The 13,731-nt window shown below is 54.2% G+C and overlaps 1 protein-coding gene across 2 annotated transcripts in view; it reads right to left on the bottom strand.

Moving 5' to 3' along the window:
- Nucleotides 1–854: 854 nt before the first annotated feature.
- MYO18B (myosin XVIIIB) overlaps nt 855–13,731 on the bottom strand; it is a 166,923-nt gene continuing 154,046 nt past the window's right edge. The window contains exons 43-45 of one of the 2 annotated variants that reach the window (XM_019507347.1): nt 2,650–3,899; nt 1,813–1,957; nt 855–1,033 (exon numbers count right to left, since the gene is read on the bottom strand). In XM_019507347.1, the coding sequence (XP_019362892.1) occupies nt 2,651–3,899 (1,249 nt within the window). In that variant the 3' untranslated portion in view covers nt 855–1,033; nt 1,813–1,957; nt 2,650. The remainder of the gene's footprint in view (nt 1,034–1,812; nt 1,958–2,649; nt 3,900–13,731) is intronic. The other variant, XM_019507346.1, reaches the window with a different exon arrangement.

The raw sequence follows: 13,731 nt of genomic DNA, 5'->3' as shown, positions 1-13,731 counted from the left end.
ATGGGGTCCAGCCGAGACCCCCGGGCACTCATCGGCTCCAGCGCTGGGAGCACCGGATTATCTCGAGTCAGGTCAGCAGGCCTGTGGCAGGATGCTGTCATCCTATTTACAGAGACAGCATCCCCCAGTAGGAGGGGAAACTGAGGAAAGAGATGGCAGGGCTCTCTCGTTAACAGTGGCATGCCTCTAATTAGAAGCAAGCTCACCAGCTGGCCCACCCCTTTCGGAAAAAGGCACGTCACCGTGATGCCAAGACGCCCCTGAAAGGAGCCACGGACGCATCCCGTCCTCCCTGCCGGAGCTGGCCAAGAGGTGGAAAGGCTTCGTGGACACGGTACATCTCTCTGTGACAAAAAGAAACTGCCTCATATTGTAATGAGTTGCTTTAATTCAGAAATGCAGCAGGATGCATAGAAAGGCCCCCTACCCCGCAATACAAAAAAATGCTGAAAACTGCCTGATTTGCCAACTCAATGCCTGGATCTTCTAATACCACGGGAGGGGGCTCATTATAACTCCCTTTCTATCTATTTTCGGGCACGGCCAGTCCTGCAAGGGTGACACGGGAAATGCGTGCCACAAACACCTTGCCCAACACGAGGGAGGGTTGCCTAGCTTTTGACAAGGGAAAAGCCTTCTTGCTCCATGAAAGGCACAGCTCCTAAGACAAGGCATGAACAAACTGGAAGCAAAAGCTCCCGAGAACTTTATTTATTATCGCTCGAGCCCAGAAACTGAAGAAATACCCTGGGGAAGGGAGGGGGCACTTGCACTGATGTGGACTTCCCCCACAAAATATATGCATTTTCAGATGTTGTCACCTCAAGGAAAGGAAAGCAGAGAAGAGGCTGAAGTCAAAGAAAGCAAATGTTTTATTCTGTATAAACCCCTCCGAGGTCAGGCCACAGCTCCCCATCCCAGCGCCGGCTCTAGCTTTGTCTCTCACGTCATCGCGCCTTTGCTCCGGCCTCGCCGCGTGCTCCAGACAGGAGGGAGCCACACAAGCCACATCCGCATCTCCCCCTGCAAATACCTGCAAAATGATAAAAGCTTCAAATAAGGACTCGGCTCCTGGAAACGACAAAATCAGAGAGAAAGGGATGAACAGTGCAGGGACGTGCCCATAACGTGGCACTTTAGGGCTCCGGCTGCTCCTCCGCAGGTGTTTCTGCCAGCTCCCGCGCTCGCGGGACCCCGGGTCTCGCTCACCCTTTGATAAGTGCCGGAGCCGTCGTTGCACCATGCAGCAGCTGGCCAGATGCATGGCTGGTGCAGGCAGCAGCCTCCTTCTTGCCCGGGTTTGCCAGCCTCATGCTAACCCTGCTCTCAAAACCTTTCCCTTGATCCAGTTCTTAGCAGCCCTCCCTTAGCTAATCATGCCCCAAGGCCTGGATTCCCCTGCCCGCTGCAGCTCCTACCAGCGGTCCTGGACTTCAAATAAACCAGGTCAGATATCCTCCAAGCGCCTGCACTGTGAGCTGGCCTCTCTGCCTGGCCTTCCTGTAGCCTTCCAACCCCCCAGTCTTGCAATTTTACCACGAGAGTGCTCCTGGTGTTGGTTTCTTTAATTTTTTTTTTAAGCACCAGCTCCTGGAGTCAGGTGAGAGAATCTCAGCTTTCAATTATGGAGCTTGGAGCCTTCTCGGTTAGGGAAGAAAAGACTGAAACCATGAACGCGCCTTTCCCTGGAGCAACATCCAGCCAAGCAACCCAGAAGACGCTACACGAAAACCCCACGGGATTGTTCAAAGGTCTCTCATGAGACTCGTTCTTGCTGAACACGTGGGGCTGGCCGTAGGGGGGACCCCTCACCGGGCAATCAGCAGTTCCTCCATTTCCACGAATAGGTGTCCTCCCGCTCTCCGGTCCAGGACAGCGACAGGGTTTCTTGGCTGGTTGCTGTTCCTGGCTTTTATAGCTTACAGCGGCCGCTTACGACAGCTTATGAAAATAAAGGCTGGGGAAAAGTGGGACATTTCATTATGCAAATGCCGCTTCCCATAAAGAAATGTTTTATTAACACATCCTCCTCTCTTGTGTTGGCTTCGTCAATTTGGTCACAGCTTGACATCCAATAAGTTCGTTTAAAGGCTGTGTTTTTACATAACGTTTGCTAATCTATTTTAAACACTTAATTACGGTTACGGCACATTCATTAGGGAGCTTGCTTGCAAACCTGGATGCTGGTAATAAATCCTCATTCTCCAAGTGTCAGATGCGATACGAGAGTTGGATCCAACTGGGTGCTGGAGCCGTACGCTAGAAACGGACTGGCGAGAAGCAGCCCGACCTCTCCGGAGGGGCTGATACTGGGCCAGGTCCTGCTGAGGCCTGATGCAGCCCTTGCTGCTCCCTCCCTACACCCCAGAAGGGCCAGGCCAGGGCAGAGCCGTGGCCGAGGCTGCTCCACGGTGGGGCAGGATGCTCTGCACCCAGCCCTGTGGCACATGGAGCCTCCGGTCTGCTTCCGGCTGGAAAACACGGGGCACCGAGAGCTCAGAAATAGCTAGCTGTAACGTTCAAAAGAAAGCCAAGCAAAAGAAGCAGGTTCGGGTCACGGCGCTCGGCTTAAAGGCAGACCTGCAACCAAAAGCCTGGGTTAGGGGCAGCGGCGACACCTCTCCGGGGTTAGTAGGGCAGCACATTTACCTTAGTCTTTTCCTAGATATTTCATCATAATACTATTTATATCGTCCTCTTTCCCTTCGGCTTCCAAGCACTTGTCTTCTCCAGCGCCGTGGAGGGCTGCTTTCCCAGCACACCCGTCGCCTTCTGCTCTTTGACTCCTCGGCCGACTCTTGACACTGTCAGCACTCTTGCAGGACATAATCGAGCTTGAGGAGTCGGAGTCGGAGAGGTTTCCGGGGACCTCTTTGGGGTTTGGACTTTGCCTCAAAACGGTCTTTAGCTCGGAGGGGGCAGCACTGCCAGCTATCAGCTGGTCTTCGAAATGCACGCTCAGTGGCCTCGGGCTGTCTTTCCTGTCCCTAACTGGCCTGGAGAGGCTGCTCGGCGCCTGGCACTTTGGAACAGCTGGCAGGAAATCGTCAAAATCCACGTTCGTTTTCCTCTCATAGTTGAGAGTCGGGATTTTCCAGGCGAATGGATCTCTCTCCTTCCCTTCCTCCAGGGCATCGCCGAATCGCCTGCTCTGAAATACCAGGGGATCTTTCCCCAGATCGGCATCGCTTGCTTCTTCTAACGAGGGCTCCAGGCGGCTTCTCCACGGCTTAATCCTCGCCGCGCCGAGCGCGTCTGCTCCTGCTGTCGGCGCGCTCAGCGGCAGGCAGGAACGATCGACATCCTGTAAGAGCGAGTCGTAGGAGCCAAACTTAGACGCTCTTCGCAGAGCGGGAGAGCGCGCGGGCTCCGGGATCTCCAAGGCCACACACTTCAAGCTGGATGAACGCACGAGGCCGCCTCTTCCATCCCCATCTTCACGTCCTGCAAGTTCGTCCACCCCAAGCTTTATGGGGAAATCCACCTCCTCTTTGAACGTCCGGCACCTTCTCAGGGAGGACGCGCCCGTCGTTTGGTAGATTGGCAGGGGCGAGGCGTCTCCCAGCCCCAACGTCCCCTCTTTCTCCATGGCCCTTTTCCTCCGCAGCTCCTCTACGTATTCAGAAAGGGCAGAGGAAGAACTTGGGAGCTTCTCTTCCTCCGCAGGAGACATCCTCCTCCTCATCACGGATGGAGAAACGGCTCTGACTTTATCCACGGTTTTCATCTCCTCCTTGTCCATGGGGGATTTCCCATACTCCAACCTCCGGACACCCAGTAAAGGACTTGCGCTCTTTCCAAAGTCGGCCTCAGCGCCAGCTCTTCCATATTGCCCTCTTCGAGCACTGAGTGAAGACGCCGGCCGGGTGGGTTCCTGGTCCGTGACATCTCTGTTCATCCTACACAACAGAGCAGAGCCGTTAGCACGTGTTAGTTCGAGTTATCTGACTTGCTCTTACTGCAGCATCCTTCAGCCAGCCCCCATCCTGCCGTCCCCAAACACGCACTTACGTGCCAAGTCTCAGCTGAACTATAAACATCAAGCAGAAACTGCTTCTTGCATGTCAGTTAATTCCAGCCCTTTCATTAGATTAAACTTTTTTTTTTCATGGTAACTGAACTTAGTTTGAATGGCTCCAAATAAACTAGAGCAGCCAGAACATATGACTTATGGGGCCATGCACATCACATGATCTGCCCTTAAATCTGTCATGCCAAGAGGTACCTCAACACATCTATTTTTTCCCTGACAAATTACAGCAACATGTGCCGGTTACTTTTAGTTCTGCCAGCCCCCGGAGAGCACGCTCTGAATCTTTATGAAGCCATTTACCCAGCACCCCCCCATGCATGTCAGTGTTACGGCACAGTAGGTTTCACGGGTGCTCCCTTTGAGGAGGGATGGTCATTATGAACGGCAGAAGCAAAATAAAGGCCTGGCCGTGGGCTGGATCTGAGCAGCACACAAAAAAAGGGACGCACGACCTCTGTTTGGGGTTTGCTTCTGCCAGAGCAGGTTTGCCTTGGGAAAGCAGAGCACCAAGCACCTGTCCCCAGGACACGGCAGGCTTGCTGCGATGCAAAATCAGACCCAAACGGGGGCATGAAGCATGCAGTGCTCATTAGCCTTTGCTTCATTGAGTCTCCTCTCCTTGCCTTTTACAGAAGGGCCAGCTGCGGGGAGCCCCTTCAGTAGAAAGGGGCAACTCTGGCAGGAGGCCTGAGGTGGGATGGGGGACTAGGAAGCCTCCTGCCTGTGACCACACCTGCTAGGTTTAATTGAAGGAGCAGCGAAGGAGTTTTCACTGCCGTCCTCCCAACGTGCAGCAAAAGGGCTATGGTGCATCTTGCGGAGACCTGGCCATCTTTCGAGCACGTGCATCATCCCCGGGTAAAGACCAGCATTCCCATGACATCTCATTGCAGGGCATTAAGGTCAGCCACCTGAGACGGCAGATAAGGCAATAATAATGTGTCGCATCCCTCCCTCCTGAGAAGGGCCAGCAGCACAGCCATGGAGATGCCCCGTGCCCGTGTTAGGACTGGCAGGGTGCTAGACACTCCTACAGAAGCTGCTGGAGAAAGCAAGACATGATGCTGACAGCCAGGCTAGCTCTTCATAGATGTTAGGGGCTGGAAGGGACCTTACAGATCACCGGCTCCAGCCCCCCTGCCCTGGAGCACCGGCTGGGACAGTTGCTCCACCTCATGCAAACCCCATGAGACCTGTGCACGGCATCAGGTCTGCACTGGAGAGGACGCCACGCAACGGGCCAGGAGATCGAAGAGCGCTGCTTCTGTATGCATGGCCCCCATGACCACAACCCCAGACTGTGGCACCAGTTACGGCTGCGAGCCCGTATTTCATGCCATCAAAACCCATCTTGGATGCATAAGCCTTTGCCTTAGCAGAGCTGTCGCGCTCCGCCAGCAGCGTCTCTGAGCCTGCGCTGCTGGGCAAAGGCCCTGGCTGTGAGAACGAAGGTTTCTCCCTCCTTCCTCCCTTGTCTGTGGCACAGCGACTAGAAAAATTGATTGCAATCACTGTTAGCCTTTGTGACGCTAATCCCTCAGTGCAATTCGTCAAGAAAATTGCGTGCATTCATTTAAAGGGCTGAAACACCTTTCCCCCTTGTTTAATTAAAAAAAAAAAATAACTGCGGGGGGGGAGTTTGTCATGCCGTATATAAGAACCAAACCAGGCCTTTTGCGGAGTTGTAGAGTTAAATTAAATACCATGAAGAGCAACACAATACCATGCCATTACCTATAGGCTACGCTCCCTCAGCTTCTTGCTCCGAAATGAGGAGCATGGGAGCTTACGAGTAATATTTTTTTTCAACCTTTCAAACCCGGAGACACGGCTGTAAAATGACCCTGGCACTCGTTAGCACGCAAGTATTTTGTTCTATGTTGCAGCTGGCAGAGAGCATCAATTAGGGCCTATCATTTTTTCTTCAGTGAAGGGGGGGGGTTAAAAAAAGGTTCCTTGGTGTTTGAAGGTGTCTAACAACAAAAACCGATGGGAAAAGAAATGTGCGGAGCAGAGATTAAACCAGACGTCCCTAACTACTCCTCAGGTACCGTGGCAGGGCTGCTGCGCTCCGAGGCAGCTCTCGAGTTTTACGTTGACAAGAATAAACCATCCCGGCCCGGGAACCGCGCGGGTTGCCATGGGAACGTTACGATGGTGCATCATCTCAAAGACAATACGGGGCAAACGGAGACCTGCCTCCGCCGACCTGCGAAGTCATTTCCATGCCGAGACCAGTCGATAGCAAACCCAGCGGCTGGGAAATGGGAGCAATTGAAGGAGTTACCAAATCACCGGGCGTTTAAAATGGTTTTCCCTCCGCCGCACCGCCTCCGCGCCCCTGGCCTGGCAGCGGTGAGCAAAGCCTCGCGGCGGAGAGGACCGACTGGCCTGCAGCACGCGCCGAGGTAGCAGGAGCCTGGGCAGACGGGGAAGGGAAGGCAGGGGAGATGTTGCAGGCAGCCCCTTTTTCCGAGGCACGCACCTGCCCGCAGGTGGGTCGGGGGCTGCCGAGCTCCCTGCACCTCTGCCGGGCTCGTGAATACCTCCTGGCCCTGCGGGAACGCCATCGGGGTCCCCAGGAAGTCAGTGAGCTTGGAGGAGCCTTCCTGATGGGGGACCCTGTGGAGAGGGCACAAATAAAGAGCATCGCGTTGTCCGTCGGGATGGTCTCACACTGCCGGACTCTCCCACGCAGAATGAAGTAGCCCTTCATAAGTTTACTAGACTAGAAGAAAATGCAGGGAAAGATCATGGACTCAGGGACAAGGAGGGCTGGAAGGGAGCTCACATCTAGTCCAACCCCTGCTCCAAGCAGGACCAGCCCAAACTGCATCATCCCAGCCAGGGCTTTGTCTACCCGGGTCTGCAAAACCTCCAAGGATGGAGACTGCACCACCGCTCTGGATAACCAGTTCCAGTGCTTCTGGTAAAAAAGTTTGTCCTAATATCCAACCTAAACCTCCCTTGCTGCAACTGGAGCCCATAACGTGCCGAACATACTGATGGTTTTGGTCCCCACTCTGACACATGAGCAGTGATGAATGGTTCGAGGCAGGATTTTGTGCCAGGCTTCAGCATCCAAAATTGTACCTTACCTAAGTGAGTGGTGTAATCCTTCCAAGACAATTCAGTGCCTTCCATTTCTACATTTCCAAGCAAATTTGTAAACTGCTGACCCGCCGGATTTCACAAATTAAACAGCCAGCTTCAATACCCCTTCACTTCTCAATGCCGAGATAAAAATGTACTAAAGAAGCAAGAAACGCTAATAGCATGTGAGCACAATCTGATATTTATTGCACCAGCCAACATGACGGACATGCTGCGGCTTATGAAAAACGTCTGGAACATGAAAATCACCGAGAACAACAAAACGCGGGAGGTTTGGTGTTTGCAATAATTACAGCACTCAGTCGATGGGAGCCCTCTCACCCTTGCCCAAAGAGCTGGTTGACGGTCCTTTCTAGCTGGCCCACGTGCCTATGCATCTGCTGCTTTCAGCTATTTTCCACCAGCCAAAATAATCACGTCCAAGCTGCGGACAGTGCAATTATCAATCTCTCCCCCTTGTTCCTATTACCCGGTACCTGCTGCGAAAACCCTACAGCTCTCCGCAGGAAGGTCTTAGTGTCTGACAGATTAAGGAAACCAGGCTTTCATGCTTATTGCTCCACTAAGCCTAACAGCCAAAACCTTTAAAGGACAAGCATTTGTGTTTTCCAGGCCAAGTTACCTGAAGTTTCTGCTTAAGCCGGCTAAGGGTCAGTGATGCCGGACGCCTTTCTGCAGGGCGGAGAGGTGATGGCGACGGCACAGAGCTCTGCGGCCAGCTCGGCGGGGAAATGTTTGCCTTACTGAGGTTAGGGGGTGGCAGAAACACAGCGCGCGTAGCCCAGGACCGAAGGGATGGAGGGAGAGGGAACGGATGCAGACATCGCAGGACAAAGCTGCGCTAGCCCTGGCTTGGCCGTGCTGCAGAGCAAACTTTCCACCCCGAGCTCGGTGCAAATGGAAAAAGAGAGCCTGTACCAGGGTGGGTGTCACCCCTGCTCATGCTAAATCCCCCTAAATAAGTCTCCCCAAGTGGGGTGAAAGCACGCTTGGGTCCCAGGTCCGGATGCGATTTCACTCTGAATTTGTCGGAGCTGCAGCCTGCGGAAAGCTTTGCAGAGCTCTGGCCTGGCAGACACCAGCTCCAGGTCTGCCCTCCGCCTCCAAGCTTGCTGCCGAAGTCTGGGCACGAGCGCCGGGACAGCCGAGGGCGAGCAGGGCAGGATTTCCCTATCCCGGCCTTGTTAGCAGCAGCTTTTCTTGCCACGTCTCCCTTGTGCAGCGCAGACACCCTCTGCGTCCTGCCCGCTTGGCCCCAGCCCGCCCCGCAGCCAGCGCAGGGTTGCGAGGAGCTCGCTCTGACGGAGAAGCTGCAGCTGGGACTGGCATCTCAATTGTCTCTTCTCTGCGAAGGGCGCGGGGGAGGACTGTCCGCCTGTATCGCAGTGTCTGGTGGTCGGGTACTGCTGCCTTAAGCCCGCTTGACCAAACAGGAGGAATGGGCAGCCCCTGCCAGTCCTTGACCTTAATCACTGCAAACAAATGGTTGTTTTCCAGGCCCCCGTGCAGAAACGGCATTATAGGTGGAGGGAAGCTCTGTCCAGGGGTGCACGGCACCCAGGAGTTAGCATCATTCGCTGCGTCCCTGCAGAGCCCACGCTCCTGACACGCCGCAAGGAGCCGACCTCCGTCTCAGCTCGAGGAGAGGAGCCCGGCCTTTCGAGAGCGAACAGCCCACGAGCCCCCGTTCGTCCGCAGCTTTATTGGGACGTGTCTGCAGTTCGAAAGCGCGTGCATCGCACGCTGGCATGGTAGTGGAGGCGGGGGGCACGCCAGCCACTCCGTGCATCTATCTGCAGATGCACCGCTAGGATCAGCCTTGCATTGAAAAGTTTGTCAAACTCGATCCCCACAATGTGGGAAGAAACCCACGTCACTATAAAACTGCCACGAGGATCTGGCACGCGGCTCCCCGCTGCCTCCGCTACCCTGCTCCCTGAGCGGAGATATTGCAAAGCAGATCTAATCTGCCTCTCACTGCTACATGTCCGTGCGTCCTGCGAGGCTGGGCACCCGTCTAATCGCGCTTGCGCCTGAGATTCGTATCAAGTACAAGAGTTTATCCCGCAGAGAAGGCCGGGGGAAAGCAGACGTGCTTGTTCCAGGCAGTTACCCATCTTCTGGCTGTAAGGCAGCGAAACAGCACTACGTCCTACCACCGGTGCTGACAGGTTGCGTGCTGCTCTGAACGTGCTTTCATTTCTACCTGCCAGCTCTTCGACGCAGGCAGCATTCGCCAAGGCTCCAGCCCCAGCTCCCCAGCCATGCACGCGCTGCAATTACATTTCATTTGCGCTTAATTGCGGGGCAGGGGGGAAGCACGCTGAGAGTACGCCCCTCGCGCAGCAAGTTTCTGCGCGCCGGCTTGGCACGCAGTCTCTGGGAAGGCTCCTCGAGATCCCCTGCGACTGCTGTCGTATCCCGGGCCAAAAACAGCTGGCTGGGAAACCTGCCTGGCAGGCCAGAAGGTGACCTGCAGATCCAGCAGCGATACCCTCCCGCGCGGACACCTCGAACCCGACACCGCAGAGCCGCATGGTGCCAGGGCCCTTGTAGACCCGCAGAGCCCGCGAGCAGCTCCGGACCAAGTCCCACGGTTCATTTCCAGTGGCTTGAAAACAGTCGGCCTTGCAGCCAAAGCACCCTCCCAGCCTGGAGCTGAGCAAACGAGGCGCCTGCTTCGTGTGGTGAAAGGAATAAGTCATTCAAGCACTTGGACCAGCGGCACAGGAGCCCTCGAGGCAGGCAGCGGGACGGGATGCAGCTAGAAGGATGCCCTCTCACGTCCCGGCAGCTACGGCAGAGCAAAGCCCCAACGGGAAGCTTTGAGTGCAGCCTCTGCTGACAAAATAATGCATCTCTGCAGCAGTTCTGCCCAAAAACCGGGGGGATCCATGCAAAATTCACACCCCGAAAGGTGCTTCTCGCTGCAAGCCGCCGAGCCGCAAGGTAATACGGATAGAGCCTGCGAGGAGCTGCAAAGCTACTAGTGAAAATGGACGGGCTGTGTGTGAATTGCTGCAATCTCTCCCGCGAACCCCGCTTCTCAAGGAGCCGGCCTGCTGGTGCTCCTCGCACGTCCCGGGGAGTCTGTGCCGGTGGGCACCTGCGACCTTTGCTTTATTTCTTTCTCAAATACCCAGAGGCGCCGGGTCTCAGGGCGGCCACAGATTACATTCGCAGCAGCTGTTTGTATCACCAGGCTCAGGAAGGGGAATCGATCGCGTGACAGTGGGATACGCTGCCCTGCTAATGCTCATTAACCCGGCGTCGCTGCCTCACAAGGTGCCAGCCTAAAGCAGCGCGAGGTTTTAGGTGCAAAGGAAACGGCTGAATTCCTTAAACCTTTCCTCGCAACGACGCGAGACGCGTTTTCCTCCGAGTCGTGGGAGCTGAACAAGCCAACGCATAGGTCATAAAGTCTAGGGGGAAAAAGCTTTGCTTAAAAGATTTCAACCAGGTAAAAGCCTGAATTCCTCTTTCTGAGGTTTAAGCACACTGCGACGAAGTGCAAAGCAAGCTGAACCTGCATCTGCCGGTGTTAAACTTTCCACCGTTTTTAAATTTATGGCCACTGTGATGAGTCTGCGCTCAACCCTAACAAAGCAAGAAAAGCAGAGGAGACTTCCCATCACAGGGCACAGCCACCAGAGACCTGCTTTCCTACCTAAAATACTACCCTGTTAGCACATAAACTCAAGGTGCAGGGCTGACCTGCCATCAGTAACTCCCCGTGCTTGAAATATGCATCTGGAGCACAGCCTTTTTCATGCAGGCCCTCATTTTGGGGGGGATCTGCCATAGACTTAATGCTGCTTAAACGTAGTGTGTGCATTTTTCTGACCGTGCTAAGGAGGGTCATGAATAATGTCATAAGGCACGAGCCCCTTACCGTTGCAAAGGGAAAGGTCGCCCGTTGCCTAAACATGGCAGAAGTTGGTTTTCTGAAGTTAAAGGCCAAAGACGACCTAGCGCAAACTCTGGAAGCCAAGCGGAGTTCTGCACCGCGCGATCCACACCACAGCAAATGACATACAACAATAATTAGTGGAGATTACACAGCAATTAGCATGATTACAATTACGCTAGTTGAAATAATTTATACAATAAAGCCCTCGCATGCATCGCAACGCAGTGCGTGTCCAGAGATAAAGGACCACGGATCAAACTCTCCTCTTATAAATAAACCCAATGTAGCTCCAAGGCAGCGAGAGAGAAGCCTCTGCCCTGGTATCTGTAAGCTATTCACACATCCCCCGTCACAATGACCTCTGCAGGAGAGCTCTCATGTTTTTAATACACATTATTTTCTTTTCAGATAGCAGCGATGCAAACTAAGCCATGCAGAGGTTTTCGACCCGCGCCTTGAAAATAGTCAGGCGCCGAAATCCAAAAGCCCTCCGTGGCCGCCCTCTTCTCCGCCTTCAGCCAGCTCTCTTCCTACGACAGTAACCATAGAAATGAGTTCTGCGGGTCAAAGTAATTTATTATCTGGGATTCTGCGCCGACCAGGATCACGTTCAAAACAGCTCCTCCAGAGCCGGCTTTAACGTCTTCAGCCAACGCCGCAGGGAAACGAGCCGCGGGAGGAGAGGGGCGCGCGGTTTCCCCCGAGACAAGCAAGCAGCAGGGTCTCCCCGTCTATGCACAGAGAGGATTGCTCCTGGGCATCACGTCCGAACCACGCCTTTGCAGCTCGTGTCTGGCGCTGCAGCAGGAGGAAGATGAACACCACCAGGCTTCGGACCTTCCTGGCCCGGCTCTAGGCTCCTCTTCCCGGTTCAGTCCCAGGCAGCCATTAGAGCGGATCGAGCACTTCGCGGAGAGGCGCCCCGCGGGACTGAAGCAAGGCCGAGCCTCCTTTTTCCTCCTCTTTCTCAGCGTCTGCGGAAAGTCTCTGCAGATCCCAGTTGCCCCAGCTCTCCGTGTCAAAGCTTTTGACTCTGCAGAGGCAGGTTTAAAACTCGAGCAACCTAAATATTTGCCACGAGACTGTCAGATGCCAAGCAAACTGAAGCCAGCTGGGGTAATGGCTACGGTGCCGTTTTTGCCGTGTGTCACGTTGCAACAAGCCTAGCGGCACAAATGTGCATCCCTTCCCTTTGCTGCGTGAAACCCGAACTGTGTCACAGCTAATGGAAAGCAGCTAATGGCGATTCTCCCACTGCTCACGGGCCAAAGGGCCTGTGCTTCTGGTGCAAGAAGGTCAAAACCACGTTGCTCGTCACTGGGGAGGTCCAAATTAGCTTCCCCGGGAGGACCGTGACATTCCCAGACAGCAATGGGCTTGCTCCCACAGGCGTGGGCCGAGCGAGAGGACCGACCCACTGGTCCCCGTGGCCATGCAGCACCCAGGAGGAACGCGGCAGAGGACTGCGTGGAGCACGTGCTGGGCTGTGATGAACGTGCACAGCAGATACGGTTTCATGAGCATCCCAGGCCCATCACCACCAGGCGACTCCTGACCTTTTCAAAACAAAGGCCTCCTGGACGGCCGCTCTCCCCTTGCCTGGGATTACAGATGCTTTACTACAGCAAAGCTGACCTTTCTACCCAGGGACGTAGCAAAAAAAAATACAGTTTTTAATTCAAAGCTTGATCTTTCATTCGGCGTCTTTGATGGGCTTTATGTAGCGAGATCCAGATTGGATACCCGGTGGGTTTTTTTGTCCAAACACTTGATATCAGAGAATTAGAGAATGCATTAATTAAATTCCTCACTTGTTTATGCCAGATGGAAAAGGCTGGTAGCATCCTCTCTCTCCCTTTTTGCTCAGGAAAGAAAAGGCATCTGCACATATTAGCAAGGAGCGAATGCTACAGGGTGCACTGCTTTCTCATTACTGTGTGTAAAACAAAGGAATCCTAATCAGGAAAAGCCTTCATGGCTATCCATTGATCTCACTTTTATTAACTTGCCATTCTCGGCTTGGACTTGTTTTCATTCCTCGCAGCTCCCTGGCTCAGATCAGCTGAAGCCATTTGAGGCATCTGCTTTGCCACGGAAGTCGGGGCAGATCCAGACCGTGGTATTTCTCCCAGCCCTGGATGCAAACAGCCCTCTGCAGTCAGGCCAGGGCTGGACCAGTTCTGTTGCATTCATTAATCTCTCTAATCTACACAGCAGCCTTTTATTATGAGGACGGAGCATCGCATCTCTATCTCATTGTTTAGGCCGTAACTTGTGATGCACTGCCGTTCATCCATAATCGCGGCTCGGCTGTTTGGACCAAAAGCTGGATCCTCCCTTTTCCTGCCCTTTTCATGTCTGTGACAAGGTACTTTGCAGAATTTGCAGATGAGTCCTGAGGAATGAAGTGCGCCCTTGGTGCCAAGAAGGCGACCGGCATCCTGGGCTGCATTGGTGGGAGCGGTGCCAGCAGATCGAGGGCAGCGATTCCTCCCCTCTATTCGGCACTGGGGAGGCCACATCTGGAGTCCTGTGTCCAGCTGTGGGCCCCCCACTGCAGAAAGGATGTGGATATATTGGAGAGAGTCCAGCAGAGGAGAATGAAAATGGTTGCAGGGCTGGAGCACATGACTGCTGAGGAGAGGAGGGAAATGGGCTGATTGAGTCTGCAGAA

This window comes from Gavialis gangeticus, unplaced genomic scaffold, assembly GCF_001723915.1.
Source record: "Gavialis gangeticus isolate Ggan-Ray unplaced genomic scaffold, GavGan_comp1, whole genome shotgun sequence".
Taxonomy (NCBI): Eukaryota; Metazoa; Chordata; order Crocodylia; family Gavialidae; genus Gavialis; species Gavialis gangeticus.
The sequence above is the reverse complement of the archived record's forward strand: the minus strand, read 5'-3'. Positions and strand labels throughout refer to the sequence as shown.